At 38.5% G+C, this 22148-nt stretch overlaps 1 protein-coding gene across 2 annotated transcripts; it reads right to left on the bottom strand.

The window, feature by feature from the left end:
* Window positions 1-1844: 1844 nt before the first annotated feature.
* DEPDC1B (DEP domain containing 1B) lies at window positions 1845-21643 on the bottom strand (the record flags this gene model as incomplete). Of its 2 annotated transcripts, XM_079548743.1 has the most annotated exons (11): window positions 1845-2006; window positions 2315-2500; window positions 3105-3281; window positions 4707-4873; window positions 7434-7574; window positions 7978-8025; window positions 10322-10452; window positions 11077-11204; window positions 13379-13514; window positions 20802-21067; window positions 21596-21643. In XM_079548743.1, 11 exons carry the CDS (start codon window positions 21641-21643, stop codon window positions 1845-1847), a joined length of 1590 nt encoding a protein of 529 aa, XP_079404869.1. The 2 variants fall into 2 exon arrangements, with proteins under 2 accessions (XP_079404869.1, XP_079404870.1); XM_079548744.1 differs by lacking the exon at window positions 2315-2500.
* Window positions 21644-22148: the final 505 nt, after the last annotated feature.

Below are 22148 nucleotides of genomic sequence, written 5' to 3'. Positions count from 1 at the left end.
AATAGCAGCTGTAGTTAAATATTCTCTATTTCCAAGATAATTTTTGTCAGTCTTCAAGACTAGACAACAGTTAGAATTCAGTCTTGCGAAACTATTATTTCTGCTGCAGTTCTCTTTCTAAGTCCCCCCTGAGGTTTTAGAGAATTTTTTGTGACAGCATTTTTTGCAGGCATGGGAATTGTCAACAAATGGATTTGCTTGGTTTGTTTCTGTTGCAGACAAAAAAGAATTATTTGAAACACAACTGTAATTGACCCACAGAAACACCATGTCTTCAATTGCTACTACTAGAAACTAATGAATAAACACAAAGTGCTGTTTAAAATTGGCTCTATGAACAGTAGAAATGGATCACTGGAGAAACAATTCAGTGTGACACTAGAAGGCTCACATATAAGTAGTGATATTATTTTCAGTGCCTAATAGATAGAATTCTACCTTTCCTGTGCAGTTAAGAACTGATGACAGAGATGAAATCGGGTGGGTTTCCTCATTCCTATGAAAAACACTAGCCTTATTAGCTCTTTCACTTTATGGATTACTGCTATAACCAAATGTTTATGTTATGAGTAGTCAGTCTGTACATAAGAATATGCAGAATACTATGACAAACATGAGAAGATACATCACTGCTAGAGACCCAGTAAAAAATTTAAGTGGCCTCAGACTACTTTCAATATTAATTTTAATGTGTTCTTAATATTTGAAAAGTGTACCTTTAGCACCACATTTATTTAAGCAATGATTACTGTTAAGAAGCGCAAGGGTGAAGACAGACCACGAAAACATGTACTGTTCATAAAGAGCACAATACCCGAGAAACATTCCAGTCTATTAAACCAACAGCCTTACATCTGCAAGCTTATTGACATGCTAGGGGGTTAGCAAAGTGAATGCTGCAGATTAGTCAGCACATTATTAGAATTTCAGACAAACTGGTTGAGATACCTGCTGCCTTCCCTCTCTGCATAGACTTCGACATTCAGCGACATACAAAAAACTGTTCTTTAAAACTCTGATGGATAACCTAAAAGTACCACCAGTATCATACCAGTAGATGTCTGCAAATTGTTGCCACAATCAAGTCATACTCCCAGTCAAGTTACATGTACAATAGTTTTCATAATGGAAAACAAACAAGATCATTAAGGGTACTCAATACTCCAAAATCAAGTAAATATTTGCATTTCCAGAAGAAATGCAAAGATTCAAATTTTCCTGACAAAATGAGTTCTAGAGGACAGCCATCCAAATTTGTACAGCACTATTTCATAACAGCTTTTGGAAAAGGCTCTTAAGTCTATACTAAAAAAAGAAATGGCTCTTCAACAACAGTTGACTCTATATGTAATGCATCATAAGAATCAAAATTAATGAGTTTTTACAGTTTCATGAAATAAATTTTATATAAGAACAACAGGTCACACAACAGAAAAACAAAATCCAGTGTTACATACTTATTCGTGTACTTACAGATTAGGAATTTCTCAAGCTACACATGAACAAACGGCCTAGTTTATACAACAAAAAAATGCTCTTGATTAACTAACAATACATTGCACACAAGTTTTGACCTTGAAATGATCAAACTACAGCAAGTGTGCCTTATCCCCAATGCAAGTTAATCATCTTGTTTTTAAGAACTACAAAACAAACATTAAAAAAAAAAATCATGATCTAAAAAATACTGACATTGGTTCACATTTCTGTGTCCTCAACACTTCTCTATTGATGTTCTCTACACACTCCAGTATTTTTTCTGAGCAAATTACATGCTCCTTTTGTGTAAGATCCATTGAAAATTTGCTTTGACTCAGTTTGCTGATGTATTACATACAAACTCTTTACATCCGAAAGCTTCTGGTTCTCTGAAATGGTTGAAAAGGCTTTCTTAAAGCCCACATCAGAAGTGGTGGCTTCTGTTTCGATTTTTCTGGAAACAGCACTGCTTCAGTTTCAGGGGTAGGAAATCGTACTCTATACACTTCAGGGTAAGATTTCTGAAACTAGAAAAAGAAATTAATTTAAATGAAGAATTCACTCATATTTGTCATTTTAAAATAAGAATTGTCATATCCATGAACGGAGCAAGAAAATTCCTCCAACACACTCTCTATATCTCTGTATAGAAAATTAAGTTTTGTTTTCCAGTATGGCTTATTCACCATGGCACTTCTATTCTAAACAATTAAATGTTATAAATGCCCAAGGTTATCTACTGCTTTGAGAGTCATCATTTTTTTAGAGGACCATGAATGTAAAAATCCATAAAGCTTTTCAAAATTAAATAAATACTGGAGAAATTTTTACTTACTTGTTTGAGTTTCTTCTTCTTGTCTTTCACAGATATTTCTTTATTCGTTGCAATTTCTTCTAATAAAGCTGCCAGCGGTTCCTGAGAGCCAGTTGCCCTTTGGTATTCAAATTCATCTGTGCTGATTTGATGGCAAAATGATGGAGCAGGAAAAGTCGCATCAGTGTCAGCTCCAGCATATTTAATCTGGAGAAAGAATAAAAAGAAAAGTTGTTCTCTGCAACAAATTTGGGAAAAAAGACAAGAACGCACCAAGTTAACTACTGTGTCATTACAGTCATTAAATGTTACTCAAAGTCATTCAACAGAAAAAGAGAAGACCACAAATTCTACCTCCTACCTCTTGCACAAATTGAGTGAGTTCTAGTAAGTCAAGAAGCATGAAACATTGGAAGCCCGTGTAATTCTTAGAAAAATAAATGGCTAAGTACTTCAGTGGAAATCAATAAATGTTGAACTAAACATGAAAATATGATATCATATGAAAAAGGAAATGAAGTTATGATAAGGTTGAGTACATGTGGATGCCTTCAAAATATTGTGATCCCATTCCTGGAGAAGATGAAGTTGACCAAGATGGGAACATGTTTGTACCTAAGACGTCCAAGATCTGTTTAGTTTCATTTAACTACATAGTTATGATGGAGTATCAGTAGCCAAAACAAATTAGCTCTTAATATGCTAGCAGAGACAGACAAAAGTCTAAGATACATCAAACTCACGAGCAGGAGGCATGATTTTGCTATTGAAGCAGAGTGACACAAGGTGTTTTTTCCCACTAGACACCTACTTGAACTCTTTGGACATGTACAACATGTTCCTCTATAGAAGATTTTAAGGAGGATGGAACACTTAATATCTCCTGATAATTGTCCATGAGAAAAGATACTAGCTTAGCAGCAAGCAGTTCATCCAAGTCCATTTCATCCTTAGAGCAGAGAATACAACGGGAAAATGCTTGAACCATCTGAGAAAAAAAAAGTTTACTTTACTTTTCTATTTGTAGAGAAAAAATTGCATGTATTAAAATCTTTCCTAAAAGATCTCTTGACAACAAAATACTCACCATACTTCCGAATAATAAAAAAATAAAAAAATTTAAAAAATAAGCACTGTGTACTGTACCGACACTGAATGGACCGAAGATGGCTCTTGCCTCAAACAATCTAATGCTGACCTAAGGCATAGAATGGCTGCTCTTCATTTTACTCTCAAGCATTTCACTCGGCCTTTCCAGTCAAATAGAGCATAAATTTCATAATTTTTTAAAAACACAGCAATTGAATAGAAGTTAAGTGGCAGAAGGAAACCTTAATGCCATTACTTTCTAATCCTTCAAATAAAATTTCAGGTGCAGCTCACTACATGTAAATGAACACTCAAATATGAGACTACAAGCTTTCTAGCTGTGTACTAGTCACTATTAACATTTCTAGCACAGAAGAACAAAGTTTTTTGCTTTGTGATGTTTAAACCACTGAAATAAAATATAATACAAAGTATTTGGATTGTATAGAATTCACTTAAAAAAATAACATTTACCTTATAATTACGTTATTTTTGTAAAAAATATCATTTACAGTTAATTAATTAAAAGTATCAGTTAATAATTCAATTATCTTAATAAAATATCATTATTGTTAATTAAAATCTTCATTGTTACAGAACAAATTCAGATGTAGACATCCTAAGATTTTTATGGAATGGCTGAGCTTTCCAATGCTCTACTCCTTGCAGAGAACTTAAATGTTAACAAAAAGAAATAGTGGAATAGCTAAATTTTGCCTAAAATAAAACCAATACAAATGTGGCTGTGATAACGTCATTTTTGTAGGGCTATTTATATATTTACCACAGTTTTCATTGACATTAGCATAGAGTAGGGGTTTGTCAAATTATGAATAAAAATTATATATAGAAAAGAATGTTTCTGTAGTTAAGTGAAGAACAAAAATGAGTACTGAAATTAGTTGGCACGATTTGCTTTTCTCATTGCAAAAACAAAAAAATTCAGACATATATTTTTAACTTTAATTCAAGCAGGCAGTCTGTTTCACACTTTTTGCAATTATGAAGAACAGAGACCTCATCTTCTATTATTCTGTCATTATTATACTCTCAATAGTCAGTCTGTTTAAGTCTGCATAGAAAAAAAATCAGTGGGGATTTAACTTTAAGGTGGGGGAAACCTTCAAGTCCTGCGCAAGTTCTGCATTTGCTCACAAGTTCAAAAGCAATTTGTTCAAATTCAGGGATGTTTTTGCATAATTGGAATAGAGAAACTATTCATCAAATAAGCAAGCCTTACTTTACATATGCTCTCCAGTAAGAGAGAGTAGCTTTTGCTACTCCAAAAGCCTTGTGAGATCTTCTGCCTTATTACTATACATACCAAGACTCTGGTCCTCACTGATTCAGAAAGAGGTGGCAAATCCTTGTTAAAGCTAATTCTTGCCATCATTCTCACCAACAGCTGCAGTTTTCTCCGATTTTCTGGTGGTAGCAGGAGACAAGATATTTGAAGAGCTTCTATAGCCTCGCTGTGTTTTTGCAGCAGACCTGGTTTACCATTCAAAAAGAAAAATAATAAAGTAACACAGAAACATTTCTCAATTACCTATTTCCACAGGTATTTTCTAAATATCGTAAGAATCCATCTCCCCAGATTCCTTTTCTGGGAAGGAAGTGTATTCTTCCCAGGTTATCTGTCCTGACTTGCACCTTCTGTAGGTTTTCTTTTTGTGTTTGAGTTTAGCCAGCAGTTCCTTGTTCATTCATACAGGTCTCCTGATATTTTTGCCACTTTCTCTGTGCTGGGATACATTGCTCCTGATCTTGGAGGCAATCTTTGAATTAGCATTCTTGAGTCCCTCTTCCCTCTAGTGCTTTATCTCACTCTAGTAAGAAGATTCCTGTAGATGCTAAAGTCTGCTCTCCTGGGGTTGAAAGTTTGTTGTGAACCTTTGATTCCACTCCACCATTCCAAGGTTACTGCAGCCAAGACTTCCTTGGACTTCAGATTCCCCACAGGCCCCATCCTGTTAGTGAATTACGTAGTACATCTCCTCACTGGCTTTTCTACCCTTTGGAGAAGGAAGCAGGTCCAAAGAAGGGCAGCAAGATTTATGAAGGGCTTGGAGAATATGTCCTACAAGGAGCACTGAAGGAACTGGAGCTGTTCAGTCTGGGGATAAGGAGGCTGAGGAGAGACCTTATTGCTCTCTTCTAACATCTGAAAGATGCTTACAGTGCCTTACAGTTGGTCTCTTCTGAATGGTGACAGGATGAGGGGAAATGGCCTCAAGTTGTGCCAGGGTAAGCTTAGGTTGGATATCAGGAAGCACTTCTTTACAGAAAGGGCTGTTAAGCACTGGAATAGGCTCCCTAGTGAAGTGGTTGAGTCACCACCCTTGGATGTGTTTAAAAACTGTTTGGATGTGGTGCTCAGGGACATGATTTAGCAGAGGGTTGTTAGAGTTAGTGTAGTATGCTTAGGTTGTGGTTGGACTCTATGATCTCTAAGGTCTTTTCCAACCCAAGCACTTCTATGATTCTATGATTTGTTTCAGGAATCTTCAAGAGTGTTGTCCCTCCAGTAGATATCATAGCACTTAAAGGCCCCCAGGACCAGGCCTTGTGAAATTTCCATCTGAGTAAAAGGCCTCATGCACATGTTCTTCCTATTCAGACAGCCTACAGCAGATCACCATCATAATGTCACCTGTCCTTGCCCTTGTTTAATCCATAAATTTTGTCTGTTCCTCATCTACTCCCAGGCAGAGCTCCACACACTTCAGCTGGTCACTGAGTAGAGTGACTTCACCTCACCTAAATGTCATTCTTAAAGAACCTGTGCCCATCCCATCACGCCTCTGTGATACCAATAAGATCAGAGACCAACAGGCATACACAAGTAATTCCTCATTTATTCCCCACATTATTTGCATGTGCATAGAGTTAAGTCCCTTATTTGCTTTCCTACTACTACTAAGAACTATTTTTTGTGTACAAAAAGGAGAGTGAGACATCACAACAGAAGATGAGTTGCCTTCTTGAACTTCTTTTTCTAGCTAAATAGGGAAACTAATAATTGAATCATAAAAAAAAGTAAAACAGCGTGAAAAAAACACCTGGGAATACTCTAAACCAACCACTCTTATCCTTGCATAAGTAATTGAAGGTGCTTAAATCAAGTATCCCAAGACATCCCATTACAGTCACATGCAACTTTTTAGACATTTAAACGCCTGTAAATTGGTGTCCAGAGTAGGCTGCCTAGGCAAAGCTAGAAAGATCTGACAATTTCAAACATATACTGCTGGTATTTTTAAGTAGATAGGCAAAGTATGAAGATTGAAAACAAAGTAGTTCTTAAAATCCTATACCTTCATGACTTGTATATATTTATTTCTGTTTTTAAGGAAAAATTCCATATGAAATTTTTTTTTTTTTTTTGTGAAGTGACTTCTTTTCACACTTATTTGAAAGACTGCACAATTTCTTTTCACTTGTACAGAAGTGTTGATATGAATTGCTCATTCTCATTTTTACATCTGGAATGCTGTGAAATGAAACTCAGTCCTGAAACATACTAAATACAATAGAAAAGCAAAAAAAAAGCATGAAAGAGTAGGAAGGATCTAAAAGATATTGTCAGGAACATTTGTTGCCTCAGAAAAAAAATTCCAAAATGGAACTATAATCAATTTGAAGTAAGATAGTGAACTAAATACTAACAAAATACAAAAGTACTAAATTCCTAAAAAATGTCAGTAATTGATAGGCCCCTTTACTATCTGAAGAATTGTTACATAACCTTAGCAGTTATTGACGTAATTGTTCTGAAATCTTTTTTCAGTTACAAAGATCATAAAATGCAGTGTTGCGCCTCTTAGCAAAAAGGGTCAAAAACCAGCATGCCACAAAGCATGTTTACTTTTAAACCCAGAATTCTTTCCTATTTTTCCTAATTTTTCATATTTTTGATATTTCTATGGGCCATCTACTTCTATGTGGTAAGTTAATTTGTTTTTGTTGACGCTTAAAAAGCTATAGCTAAAAATTAAACTGTCTTTGAAGCACCAGGAATACATTTCTTGTTACATCCCAGACCACTTACCTAACACACTAACAAAAACATCAAAAAAATTAAATGTAAGAAGTGGTTCTTTCATCTGGCCAAAGTAGTCCACTATTGTTTTGAAGACATCTCTTTCAAATCCTGAATATGTAGGTTGCTTCAAATCTGAGCAGATGGGCCCTATTAAAAAAAAAAAAAAAAGAAAGAAAAAGTTAATTTGCAGCTAATCAACTGTTTGCTATTCCAGCCACTACAAGTGCAAATTCATGCAGGAAAGAAGCTTAGATACACTATTAAAAATAGTTTATTTATATTTCTAACAGATCTAGTGAAAACAAACATAATTGAGGGAAAAATGGAAATAGTTTAACCTTAAGATATTTCAGTGAAGTAAACTGCACTGACAGGAGAACATATGCTGACTGACTGATCTTTTTCAACATTGTTTTCAAGGCCATTATCAGAAAAAATACTGACTATGAATATCACTGATATTTGGTGAAATGCTGATGAAGTGGTGAATCATCATGAAGATGATTTTTTTCTTAAGTGACATTTTAGGTTCTATTCCAAGTTTACTTACAATTTGCTAGGCATTTCATTGCTGACAATATCCAGTGAGGTAGGTCCTCTGCACAAGGGAAAAATTAAAAAAATGTAAATGAAAGTGTAACTCAGGTGTTTGTTTTTTGTTGTTTGTTTTTTTTTTTCTAGTACAAATTCTAAGATCATAGTGAACTCAAAATTCTTAATGACGTTCCTCTTATAAAGTAGACTGAAAGGAAAAAAAAACAGATTACTACTTAATATGGAGAGAAATAACTTCTGTCAGATTACAAACATAGTATATTCAGTGCTTCAATATCAACCAGTTACAACTCTTGCAGCTTAATAAGGAAAACTGTATCATATAGTATTAATCTGCCTTGCAAAATTTAACCAAACATATTGGATTTTCTGTAAGGGACTAGTGAATGTGTAAAGTGGTTATTTTGTACTATGCTTGATGAAAAGCATTCATATGTTCACTTTTGTCATTTCTGAAAAGAGGAAAGCAATATCCTGAAGTCTTCCAACTGTCTGGAGAGCTAACACATAAAGGCTTTAGAAATGGTTACTTTCATAAACCAAATCAGGTTCCTACCTAATGTTTCACTTCTCTACAGATCTTATGGAAAACATGGTTACAATATTAAGTAATCTCTCATATCATATTTAATGTTTCCCTAGTGAGAAAAGCAGTTTTACACGGTGCTTCTTTCAAAATATACTGACTGAAAATGCAAAAATTAAAAGTTCTAAGCCTCTCTGTATATATTCTCATCCTTTCTTGGTTTTTTGTTTTTTCTTTTTACTACATGTTGCTTTCCTGTAGACACTCCAGGCACAGATAAGCTGAAAAAGGCAGCTTCAAAAAATACATCCCCACAATTCTAACTGAAAAATGTCAGTTCCTTCACCTTTGTTCAATATTGCTGTGGTTTCACGCTAGTAAGTAGGCTAAACTTCACCATACAGTTCTCATTCCCTCTCAGTCTCCCAAGGGAAGAAAATATGATGAAAAAAATTTGCAAGTTGAGATGGGGCAGATCACTCACCAATCAGTGTCACAGGCAAAACAGACTCAAGGGAAATTAATATAATATGTTGTCTATTGATAATAACAAACTAAAGCAGTGAAACTGAAAGCAAACTACAGTCTGTCACGGAGTTGACCAGATCAATCTATGTCCATGACAGGGGCAACAGGCCTCTGCCCTCCCCCCTCACCCCAGTCCCACAAAAACGGGAAGGAAGGAAGGGAGGAAAAGAGCAGCGGCAGCAATCTATGGAGGAAAACTTATTTTACTATAATATTGGAATACAAGATTACACAATATAATACAATTTAATTGAAATTGAGATTAATAAATCAGACAAGATGAGAGAGAGAGAGTTCCCGGGACCGAGTCAAACCTGAAAAGCTTGGAACAGCTAGGAAAGCACCTCCAGCACCCACTGCAAGGCAGCAAGAGAGCGCCCCCCCCACCCGGAAGGGCCAGATCCCGTGACTGCTGTAATGTACAGGGATAGGAACCTGGGATTGGGGCAGTGACACTTTAGTGCCCCGTACACTACATGATGTTTTGATGTGGGATACTGAAACCCAGAAACAAAAAAAAAACATAGAACCATGACACAGTCCCTACCGCCCAGTCATCTAGAATGGGATACCTAATATCTAGATGTAGTTTTCTGTGCGGGCTTCCCAAATGTTCCATTTCTCCAATACTCTCCAATGTGAGTCAGTACCACAGAGTCCACCCTTCAGGAGTTAAATGTTCAAGTATGGATCCTCCATGGGTGGCAGCTCCAGCACAGGACCTACTCCAGCAAAGAACTCCATGAACTGCAGCATCTTTCAGGACACAATTCTGCTGTGCCGTGGACTCCTTCACAGAATTCAAGTGGGGATATGCTCTGGGCCTGGAGTGCCCCCTGGCCTTTGCCCTCTTACACTCCTCTCTCCCCCTGCTGTTGTGCAGCATTTTTTCCCTTTTCTTAAAAACGATCTCACAGCATGACTCACTGGATCATTTTTGGCTATCACTGGGACTTTTTTGGAGCCAGGTGGCACTGGCTCTGAGCTGGCATGGGGCAACTGCTGGGCTCTTCTTACAGCATCCTCCTTGCTGCCAAAGCTTTCCCACGTAAACCTAATACATGTACTAAAGCAGGGATATTAAAATGTCAGGATGGAGAAAAGAAAACTGATTCTTGCTGTTGGGGTGCACAACAACAGTACATTTCATAAAAACTCTAGTTTTTCTAATGTGGTTATAAAAGTGTAAAGTTGCTATGTATTTGTATAAATCAGAGTTATGTTGTTTTTTAAAAATAATAAACTACAACCTAAGAAGTTAAACAAGAACTTCTGAAATACTCACTTGATTTGTCTTCTAAAGTGACAATGCCTTGCTTATTGACATTGTATGCATTTTGGACAATATCCTTTGAATTCACAAGCTTTGTATCTATCACTTCATCCAGGCAATCCAAACCCAAGACTTTTTGTAGTCTGTAAAAATACATTAAAAACACAACAAATACATTAATACTCTAATTTGCAAGAAAATATATAGCATTAGGGCAGATACAGTTGTGAAAGAGACCCTTTACACTTATTATTTAAGTCATAAGCATGCAAAGGAAGATTAGAGCAGACTGACACTATTCTCTGATCACACAGTTTCCTATGCTACACTGCACTAGATCAAGTTTATTACATAGAGATAGTATGCCAGGCTTAGATGAAAAGATATCATAATGTAAAATTATCTAAAGCATATTTTTGCAGGACAAAAAAACGTTCTAAAATAAGGTATTTAGTTTTGCATAGGATATTCCTTACAAAAAAAGTAAGGAATTTCTCTAAGACTTCTAGACATAGCTATTTCTTCATATTAAGTTTTGTACTTTTCATTAAAAGGCTTAATGGTGTCTTACTTCTACATGAGTTCTTCAATTTCATAACAGGAGAAGGGAAAGATTCAGGAAAAAATGTGATAAAACAAAACAAAGCCCACACAATAAAAGAACTGAAATAGTACAAGAGAAAGAAGTCAGGAAGTACTGAAGTTTTCTTGTGAACTTGATCTGCTGATTTTGCAGGAAAGTTAGTATTACTAACATGCATACTCACCGTGACAAAGTCATTGATTTCCATATCTCTTCTATATTTTCTTGTGTTAACTCCCTGCGGAAAACAAGCTTGCACGCTGGTACTTCCCCAATAGCTATACTGTGACGCTTGTACCACATTTCAGAATTCTAAAATCAAAAGAAAAAAAAAAAAAACAGCACTGCTCATTAGCCAGTGATTTTTCAAATACTTAACAGTGTAACACAAATGTGTTACAATGCAATAATTTTAAAATGTCTTAAAATCGAGCAAAATCTCCAAGATGCAAGCATTTTAGCTTTCACATGCACAGCATCTCTTCTCTGTTACTTAGCATCTCCAAAGCTGAAAAAATGATCTGAGTGGCCATTAAAATCCACATTAAAAGTCAGTGGTCTAGAACACGGTTCACATCTTGTTCAGGACCAAAACCAGTTCATATCAACTATCATACTAAGACTAAACACTTGTTTATAGAAAAATTATTGGAAAATTTTTAGATGAGATGAAAACTTTTTTTTTGTTCTTGTTCACTGTATGTTGACAATAGTTAAATAGTAAACTTACTAGCAAGTTCAAAAGAGCAATAAAGTGAAAGCACACAGTTACAGATAAAGACATCCACCATATCTAATCTATCATTATAAAAGAGAAGAGAACACAAGTTCATGTGACTATTATCCTTTACTCAGTCTTCACATTCAAGTTCGGTGCTTGAAAATTGTCATCAGATAAGTGCACATACAATGCAGGCTGTGCTCATAGCATACTCTAAAGCAAAGTTCTGGATCATTCCTAGTTACTGTGCAATGATTTGCACCACAGCAGTCCTACATCAAATTAACAGCATTCTTTATGATCACAACTAAATCATAAAATGCACTCCAGGAATGCACCTAATCACTCCAACTGCTAACAGTCACTCTAGGACACTAGACTTGAGTTAGTTCGAAATGTAAAAAAATCCTCTGCAATTAATATCTGGCTTTCTGCATCAGTATTTCACTACCCAAATCCCTGTCTATCAATTCACACATAGCCAATAAGCACTCTATTTGATGCTGCAGCAATTTAAGTTTTGATTAAACCACCTCAAGTTACCTGTCCACTTCACCTTTTTTTTTTTTAAAGGCAGCTAGCCTTAAAAAAATAATAATAATAATAAAAAAAACTTTTTTCCTTTGCATCATTTGCATAGTGGCACATCTGAGACAGTTGTACATAAACAGACACTTGATAGCATTTTCCAGGACAGGATGCTTGAATGGAAATTTAGAGCAAACGGCTGGAATCTGTAATGTATTACAACTGCAGCAAGTACTTACTCAGTAACTAAAACACTCTATTTTTTTTTACTCGATCTCTGCACTACCTTTCCTTTCCTCCGTATAAATCTTTTACCCACTATTGCAGTTCTAAGGACCATGCCTCCACACAGAACTTGCTGCACATGCAAAGAACATTTGATTTGCATGTAAATAATTGCATTACAAGTATGGAATAGCTATTTGCTCAGAACCTCTTAATGTTCAGCAGAACAATAGGAACTGCTTTTCCAAACAGGCTATCATTCACCAAGAAATCCAAGGCAAAAGTCTTGCACTGAACAGCATCAATAAAAAGGCTAAAATTCTAAAAGAAATCCCAACAGTACATAAAAAGGATGAGAACACAATTTAAACAGAAAGAAAGGTTTAGAAGAAAGGAAACTCAAAAGGCCTAGGCTTTTAGTATATAAAATATAAAACAAGTGACAATTTCTTTTTAACAATAAAAGCAATATTTTTTCCCAACTTTGTAAAAGCTGGATCAATGCAAGTGAGCACAGAGCAGGATGATTCTCCAAGCTCACCAAGTATAGCAACAGAAGGAGGACAGCTTCTCCTTCAACACAATGTATTCCTTGTAGAAAAGGAAACGTAATCACCAGCAACTTTACAGTATATAGCAAGGAATAATATTATGCATGTACTCCAACATGAAGTGTCAGAATAGAAGTTATGTTGTAAGCAACAGTAAAGGAATTATTATGTCTTATATGGTAAGAAACCTGTCACTTGAAATAGAGCACACTGAGATGCAAATATATTGGCAAATGCATCCATGCTGAACTAGGACGCTAAGTACATTACAGTCTGTAACAGAAAGAATACTCAAAGCCAAAATCTTCAGCAAATCATTAAGAACAACTTTGCTCCACACAATTAGAAGTATTTTACGTTTAATTCTCTAACCAAGTAGTTTGTGGCACAATGAAGAATTCCTGATTGAATTTTGCTTTCCAAATGTGTATAGGTCTGGAGAAATTAACTGAGTATCGTACCGTCATGATCGATTTCACAGGAATGTGTTCTTGGGAAGTGCCAGCCTTTGGATCATTCCAATCTGGAAATTTAATGACTTCCTTTCCAAATGAAGGTTTCTTTGGATATGGCTTCAGTGGTGAGGAAGGAGGAAATCTATAATTGGAGAACACTTTTAAAACTTCTGAACTTCACATTATTCCATATTTACCAAAGGAAAACTATGCAAGTAAGCTTTCACATACACAAGTACAGCAAAAGCCTTGGACATTTACAGAGCACCTTAATTGCCTGAAGATAGGTGTTAAGTAAAAGGTCAAACATCCTAGGATGAGTCATTTGACCTTTGTCTGCTTTTCCAGAATAGCTGAAGCCCTTTGTATATTCTATGATGTAACTGAAAGCCTTGGGTAGATGTCTTTGGTGTATCTCAAACAGCACCACCTGACTATTCTTTAGAAGGTGGGTTTCTGCTGAAAAAGCTGCAGGTAGGTTTTTCCCCATGTGCAAAGCAAAGACACATAGTTAAGTCACATGACCTATCATTTGCATTTAACTAGCATGCACACAAATCAGTGCATAAAGTTCTGTCCGCATTACCATATTCTTTTTGTCTACATGCTTTCTATGCAAAGATCATATCTTGCAATTTGGAGTCTTTTCCAGCTGGTCGAGAAGGAAACTTTCACCTTTTAATGCATTTCAAGAAGTGCCTTGAAGAAATTGGCAGAAATAAACCCTAAGCTTAGAAAGAAAGAAATAAACCCTACACCTTATAGGTACTGGAAAACAATCCTCACCCTGCTGGGAGCGTATGTAAAAAAAATTAATGACAGCACATTAGAAATAAATCTGATTATAATCTTCCCATCAATCTGGCTCAGATCAAATCTCATTTACCCACACTCCCAAGTTTTAGATGCTAAGATTCCTGATGCTCTAAGAAATTGCTTTTACCTCCATCATCCCCTTATCAGTGTGTGAAGGACAGTTATAGCTATGCCTAAGCAACAAGAACTTGAACACGAGTAGATATCACACAATCATATCCTGCCATAAAGTTTCTCATACTCAAGATTTCTCAAGTTCTCAAAAATTTTAGTCCACCTTTTCAATCCCAACATCTAATTAGCTTTCACATTAATTTTATTTTCTAGTTTTATTGGTTTAAGAATCTTATTTTTCTTTTGTTTTACAATATTCTCAGTAGTTTCCCATTTCCCTTCTAGCTCATCCTAACACCTGAATCTGTCAATTTCCTCAACCAGGAGAGAAGCTCTTGAAACCAGAAAAAGTAGGTGCATTCCCCTCTTCTCAAATAAGATGTCATGATTTTATGGCCTTTTTTTAATCAGTATATCAGACAGATCTATAGAAACTCCATGACATAGCATTACAGTAAGATTAATATGGTCAAGCTTTTGGACGGACGGCGAAAAGTCTCTGGTTTCTACACAAAAATAACCCAAGAATTGGATTGAAACTGAGAAGCATTCCAAAGTTGATATGTCAAGATTTACACTGTTTTCTACAAACAGCACTAGTTTTAGCAGTTTAGACAAGCAAGTAGCAAAGATACCTTTTTGTGTCAATTAACCTTGAATTAATGGTGTAACAAATGTCACAGATGAAATCCCAGACATCTGAAAGCAACAAAAGAAGACTGAAGGCAAACACTTGAAAGGAATTAAGGAGTTATCATGCAAGAAGACGGCAAGGCCAGCTGTCCAGCTGAAGTAAGTGCCTCTACACCAACACATGCAGCTTGGGAAACAAACAAGAGATAGAAGCCACCAGTGGCTCCTGGAAAATCACTATGTAGTTGCCATCACTGAAGCCTGGTGGATGATTCTCATGACGGGAGTGTGGCTATTGACAGCTACATGTTGTTCAGGAAGGACAGACAGGGAAGGAAGGGAAGAGGCATTTCCCTCTACATCAAGGAATAAATACTGTGTGAAGAGCTGCCCCTGAAAAACAACCATGAGCAAACTGAAAGGCTACAGGTGAGAGACAGAGGCAACAAAAGAAGCTTTGTGGTTGGTGTCAAATGCAGGACACTTGGTCAAGCAAAGCCTGTTGATGAAGCCTCCTTTCTCCAGCTACAGCAGACACCATGATCGCAGGCTCTCATCCTGCTGAAAGACTTTCAGCTACCCTGGCATCTGCTGGAAAAGGAGCACAGCGAGCTGCAGGCACTTGGAGTTTCCTGGATTACATCAAGGGTAACTTCCTGAGCAAAGTAATAGACAGCCCCACCAGGGGGATGCAATACTGGACCTGTTGTTCACTAACATGATTGGAGTCTGCCTGGGCTGCAGTGATAATGCAGTGGCGGAGTTCACACACTCTTGAGGGATACTGGATAGGCAGAGACTAAAATCAGGAAGCTTAATATTAGGAAAATCAAATTCCAGCTCTTCAGGAAGTTAGATAACAAAATTGCAATGGAAATAGCCCTCAGTGACAAGGGAGTGTAACAGAGCTGACAGGTATTTAAGGAAGCTTTCCTTAGTGCTCAAGAGCTCTTCATCTCCACATGAAGGAAGTTAGGGAAAAGGAGGCATGAAACAGTCATGGCTGAACCAGGGAGCCTGTTCATCAAACTGGAGAGTAAGAAGAAAACGCACAGGCAGTGAAAGCAAGGACAAGTAACCTGAGAGGAGTATAGAGATACTGCTAGGCTGAGTAGGGATGGGATTAGGAAGGCCAAAGCCCAACCAGAACTGGACTTGGCAAAGGACGAAAAGAAGAATGAGTCCTGCAGGTACATCAACCAGAAAAGTACTGTGGGCAACAAAGGTAGGCTGGTAAAAAAAAGATAAGGAAAAGACTGAGATACTCAACATCTTTGCTTCAGCCTTCACTAGCTGGTGCTCGAGCAGGTGGTTCAGAAAGTGGAAATTGACTGAGCAGTGCCCATTCCACTGTAAGCAGAGATCAGGTTTGTGATCATCTGAGGAAACTGAACATCCATAAGTCTATGAGTTCCACTGAAATGCATTACAGCGTCCTGGGGGAATTGGTTGACACAGTCAAAACACTCTCAACGGTACTCAGATAAAGTCCCTGGAGAAAAGGCAATGTCACACGCACTTTTAAGAAGAGTAGAAAGGATGATCCAGGGAGCTATTGACCTGTTTGCCACACCTCGGTGCTCGGTAAGATCATGGAGCAGATGCTCTTGGGAGCTACACTAAGACATATGGAAGAGAGAAGGGTGATGCAGAATAACCAGCATGTTTTCACCAAGTGCAAGTTCTGCCTTATCAAGCTTGTCACTTTTTAAGACGGCATAACTTTGTCAATGGACAAGGAAAGAGCCACTAGTGTCATATATCTGGACTTCAGTAAGACCCTTAATATAGCACCCATAGTACTTTTCTCTTCAAAGTAGAAAGATATGGATTTGATGGGTGGACAGATGAGGAGCTGGTTGCAAGACCATACCTACAGAGTAGTTAGTAGTCAGTGGCTCAATGTCCAGATGGAAATCAGTGATAAGCAGTGACTCTTAGGCATCTGTATTGGGACCACAGCTCTGAAACATCTTCATTGCCTCAACAGCAGGATTAAATGAAACCTCAGCAAGTTTGGGGACAACACAAAGCTGCGTCTTGCAGCTGACATGCCTGAGGAATCACAGAATGAATCATAGAATGGCCTGGGTTAAAAAGGACCTCAAACATCATTGAATTTCAACTCCCCTGCTATGTGCAGGGTCACCAACTACCAGACCAGGCTGCCCAGAGCCACATCCAGCCTGGCCTTGATTACCTCCAGTGACGGAGCATCCACAACCTCCTTGAGCAACCTGTTCCAGTGTGTCACGACCCTCTGGGTGAAAAACTTCCTACATCCAACCTAAACCTCCTCTGTCTCAGTTTAAGACCATAATGGAATGGGGTGCTATTCAGAAAACTAGACTGACTAAAGCAGTGGATCCAAGTGAATTTCACAAGGTCCAACAAAGCCAAGTGCAAGGTCTTGCACCTGGGTCATGGCAATTTCCATTGCCAGTACAAACTGAGGGACAAAAGGATACAGCACATCCCTGCCAAAAAGGTCCTGGAAGTTTTGGTGGCTGTTAAGATGGACATGCTCTCTCAAAATCTAGGAAGCCAATCGTATTCCCGGCTGCATCAAAAGAAGTGTGACCAGCAGGGCGAGGGAGGTGCTCCTACCCCTCTGCTCTGCACTGGTGAGGCCTCACCTGGAATACTGCATCTAGATGTAAAGACCTCAGTAAAGGAGAGACCTGTTGGAGCACATTCAGAGAAAGACCACAGAAATAATCCAAAAGATGAAACACTTCTTCTACAAGGACAGGCTGAGTGAGCTGGAGCTGTTCAGCTTGGAGAAGAAAAGGCTGCAAGGTGATCTGATCACAGACTTTCAGCATCTAGGGCTTTAGGAAGTAAGGAGATTCTTCAGCAGGGTCTGTTGTGATGGAACAAGGAGAAATGATTTCACACTGAAAAAGGGATATTTAGACTGAATATAAGAAAGAAGGGTTTTTTGTTGTTGGTGGTGGTGGTTTTTTGTTTGTTTGTATTTTAAATATTTTTAAATCATTGCAGGGAGCTGGACTAGATGACCCTTCAAGGGTCCCTTCCAATTCAAAAGGTCCTATGATTCTATACTAGCAGTGCACATGCCCTTTTAATACAATTGCTCAGATTCCAAGAAGCATAAAGCCTGAAAGCTTCCAAAACTGGAACACACCATTTATTGTTTTAGACTACATTGAGCCATTAGGTCAGGAGTCACCAACACAGAAAGCATACTATTTTTCACATTGACAATTAATAATTTTCCTAACACTTTCAGACAAAACAACATTTGACAGCACATCTTATATGTTCTATATGAGTACTTCAGTTATACAAGAAATTATGGAAATATCTAACTACCTTGATTTCCACTGACAACTCTGCATCATAGCATATAGTTGCAGTTACAGTCCATTAACATGGAAATCTACAGGCAAGATATGAACCAAGTCAAGATTTCCAGTGTAAGTATTATCAATGGAAGTAAAAGCTACTTGTGTTTCAATTTATATTAGGATTGTAAGACATTTGTATCTAAAAGATTAACTTTAGTGAAGTCCACCAGAGGGAGCTGCCAGGACATTAAATATGTGAGCAAAGGCAGGCCAGAAAAATAATGTTTAACCCTATGTATGTGGAAAAGAAAGGAAATAACAAATACTACAATTCTGTGCTACCATTTCTACACCAAAAGTTGCTTTAAGGCAAGCATTCCACAGTTCATCGAAAGTATTTTGTAAAACCTCTACCTTGCACCCTCCCCTCTCATCTTTTCCAGTTTCTTCAAAATCCCTCTCCTCTGCATTGCTCCTGAAATATATACATGAAATTATCTCCAAAACCAAGTACATAGCCTTTCTATTCCAATCATTAACATAACTCCTAGAAACATGAAGTACACTGATATGATTATTAATTGTCTTCTGTCACTCTCGACTATTTTTATGCCAGCATCCTCCGATAGTCTTCCCAACAGAAGGTGATTTTCAGCTGTATAAACCAGCTCATACCACATCATTCCATTATACTTAACCTTTAGTTCCAGTTTAAAGTCAAGGTGCAAGAGCCCCTCAGCTTTTTGAATCACTGGGTAGTTCATGGGCAAAGCTACCAGTATCTCCTCCCTCCTCCCACCCCACACAGCAGCCTCAAGCAGATAGCCAGAAAAGAGTTTAAGAACAGGACAACACATTAAACTTCTTAGAATTCTTTCCCAGGCATTCCCAGCTTATAGATTGCATAAGCCATATTTTGTACACAGATATTTAGCAAGAGACTTTCTTGGGTGAAGTCTTCAAAATATCCTCCTTTTACAAGACCCTGAGGCCATAGAATTTGACTCTCAAGTTTCAGAATTTAACATTTCCTTTTTTAATGATTACATTAAACCCCCCCAATGAGGCTAAATTTGGAGAACACATTCAATTTTTATTCCTCCAAATTTATTTAAAGTTTCTCCTACAAAGTTTGATCAAAATTGGTTCAAATATTTAACTTACTTGGCTGAGAAGTTGTAACACTGAGGTATAAGGGTTGTTTTATTTTTGCGTTTGCTTTTTCTTCAGAATATTAAACTAAGAACTTGCAGCCACTAACTGAAAGATGTCATGCAGCAGTAAAGAAATATGAATCAGTATTAATTTGTTAACTGAATCGATCACAAATCCAACTGATTTTAAATAATCTGCACAAGTTTGTAAACAAAAAATGTAGTTACTTTATGAGAAAAATATCTCAGCTGTATTCTGTTTATAACAACAGAGAAAGAATTACATCGTACGTATCTTTTACCCTTAAAGTATTCTAAGTTAACAGAGAAAATGAGCAGTAGTGAAAAGCAGTGCTTAGAGCACAGATGTATGAATAAGAGAGAGGAAAAAAAAGCTAACACGTCAGTTTAGAAACTATGGAAGATAATACAGCAAAATAAAAAACTAACTTCACACCTATTGGAAATTCAACATTACACTTGTAATGATTTCTTAATATTTTCCATGGAAAAATAAAAATACAAAATAATGCTTTACGAGAAAGACTCATAAGCAGAAACATAACATTACTGCTTCCATTTCTTCAACAGAAGATTCATCACAGTGTAAGTTACAAATTCATGCTAAAGATAATGTTTACTTTTACATTATTAAACAGGACAATATAAGAATGTAAGCATTTAGAACCCACAATTTCTTGATACCCAAGCCTTAACAGATGCCACAGGAAGTGAAAGAACCCCTCTAAACATGCTAAGCTTTTGACTCAAATAGATTAGCTTATCTCTGTTAACAAAGTACAAGTTAAGAGGTTAGACAAGGATAAACAAGCAATTATCCTTGATGTAAGTAAGAATTTCTTTCTTTCAGGAGACTTTCTTAACTAGAGAATATATCTATCGATGATCCAAGGTGTAAAGAAAAGTGCTGTTGCAGATGATACTTAAATTCAGATGGCCCCCTCTTCTCTGAGAAGGAATGGAAATTTCATCCAAGGCAGATGGGGGTGGGGTTGGGGAAGGAGAACTGGAGCTGGATACTCAGTATCATACCCACTTTTATCAGCACTTCTCAATACACTTTCAGTTACTGACAAGCCTGAGATCTATCAGCAGCATAAAGACTCTGCCACCTCGTAAAATCTATAAATGACTTTGTATTTGTAGCATGAAATCAAGTGAAAAGTTCCTATAAAAACATACTGAGAAAAAAAAAAAAAATCAAGCGTTAAGTCCTGCCACTTGACACCACTAGGTGAAGGTGTCTTTAACAGAAAGGAAAAAGACACACTGATACCTCTGCAACAGCATTTTTCAGAAATATCTGTAAGACCAGTACATAAAAGCTATTAATGTTTTCATAAAACCTACATTTTCCACAGCTACGATACATAGCTTTACCTATACAAATGGCCATCATCTTGAAAGTCCTCTTTGCCCCATCTTCCTTTAATATCTTCAATAACATGATTTTTCAGGAATTTTTTAAGCAGCTTAACCGTTTGACTGCGAGTCACCTCTGGGCCAAAGTTTTGGTTAGAGCCAAGTAGTTCGTGCAAACAGTCCACTGCCTCCGAGGCTTTGAAGCAACGCTCGTAGCTTTTGAAGCGGCATCGATGCTTCCTTAGAGGCATTCCAGCACGGAAGAGTTCGATTATCTCATTCCACTAGGAAGGAGACACAAATCAAACTGTTACGGGAGTTCTTCCACAGGAAGCATTTTAGTTACGCAGAACACAGATTTGGGTAGATTTCGTTCACCTGGGCAACAAGCACACTGAAACCCGAACTTTCATTTAAACACCAGAGATGTGAGAACGGACACAAGAACACGGCAGCCAGGACACCCATAGCCCTCCGCTCCCGACGGCTCAGCGGCTCCAGGGGGAAGTTCGGCCGCCCCTCGCCCTGTTAGTGAGGCGGAGGACCGGACCACGGCCGCCTTCCGCAGTGCCGATCGCCCCGCACGGACTCACCTCAGGTAACGCCAGCACCCGGTGTTGTATATGAGCACGCCTCTGAGCGCGCCTCAGGTCCCCGGCCGCTGGGGAAGGCTGCCCGGACAGGCCCGGGGCCGCAGCGCTCGGCCCTCAGAGGCTCAGCTCTACGGAACCGCTAGGGAGAAGCTCCCCCCGGGACTAAGTAAGGATGCGCAGGGCTCCGAGCGGGAGCCGGCCCAGCGGGCGTTCACTCACCAGCCGGGTGGCGCGGTACGGCCCGGGCCCGACGAGCCCCGGTTCCATGGACGCGGCCGGGCCTCCCCGTCTCCACGGAAACCAGCAGCCGCACGCGCTGCGCCCGCCGACCGTTTGAATCAGAGCCCGCGAGGCGTCGCTTTCGCCCATTGGGCGCCAGTCGCAGCACCTGACGGGCCCGTCGACGTTTTTGATTGGTGGAGGGAACACCTGTCCCGCCCCCGGCACTACGCTCTCGGCACGGGGAGTGTCCCGGCCCTCTCCTCCCAGCATTCCGGGCGGAGGAGCGGGCAGTGGGAGGTGGGGTGGCGTCGTGCGGGGTTCGGCTTGGCTCTGTCACGCCCAGCTGCCAGCCCGCCCTTTTCCCAGTACGGGTAGAGAGGAAAGCTCCCTCCCTCGGCTCTAACGGCTGAGCTAGCCCAGAGGCGGTGAAGAATGGCGGTGACTGGGCAGTGTAGCGCAACGCCTGCTTCCTGTTGCGCACAGCGGAGGGATAGATGGCTAAATTTTTAAAACGAGCGTGAAGTACTCATCGCCTCTGCTTCCTGCTAGG

Source organism: Tetrao urogallus (assembly GCF_951394365.1).
Source record: "Tetrao urogallus genome assembly, chromosome: Z".
Lineage (NCBI taxonomy): Eukaryota > Metazoa > Chordata > Aves > Galliformes > Phasianidae > Tetrao > Tetrao urogallus.
Note: the sequence above shows the minus strand (reverse complement) of the source record. Positions and strands in the feature narration are given on the sequence as shown.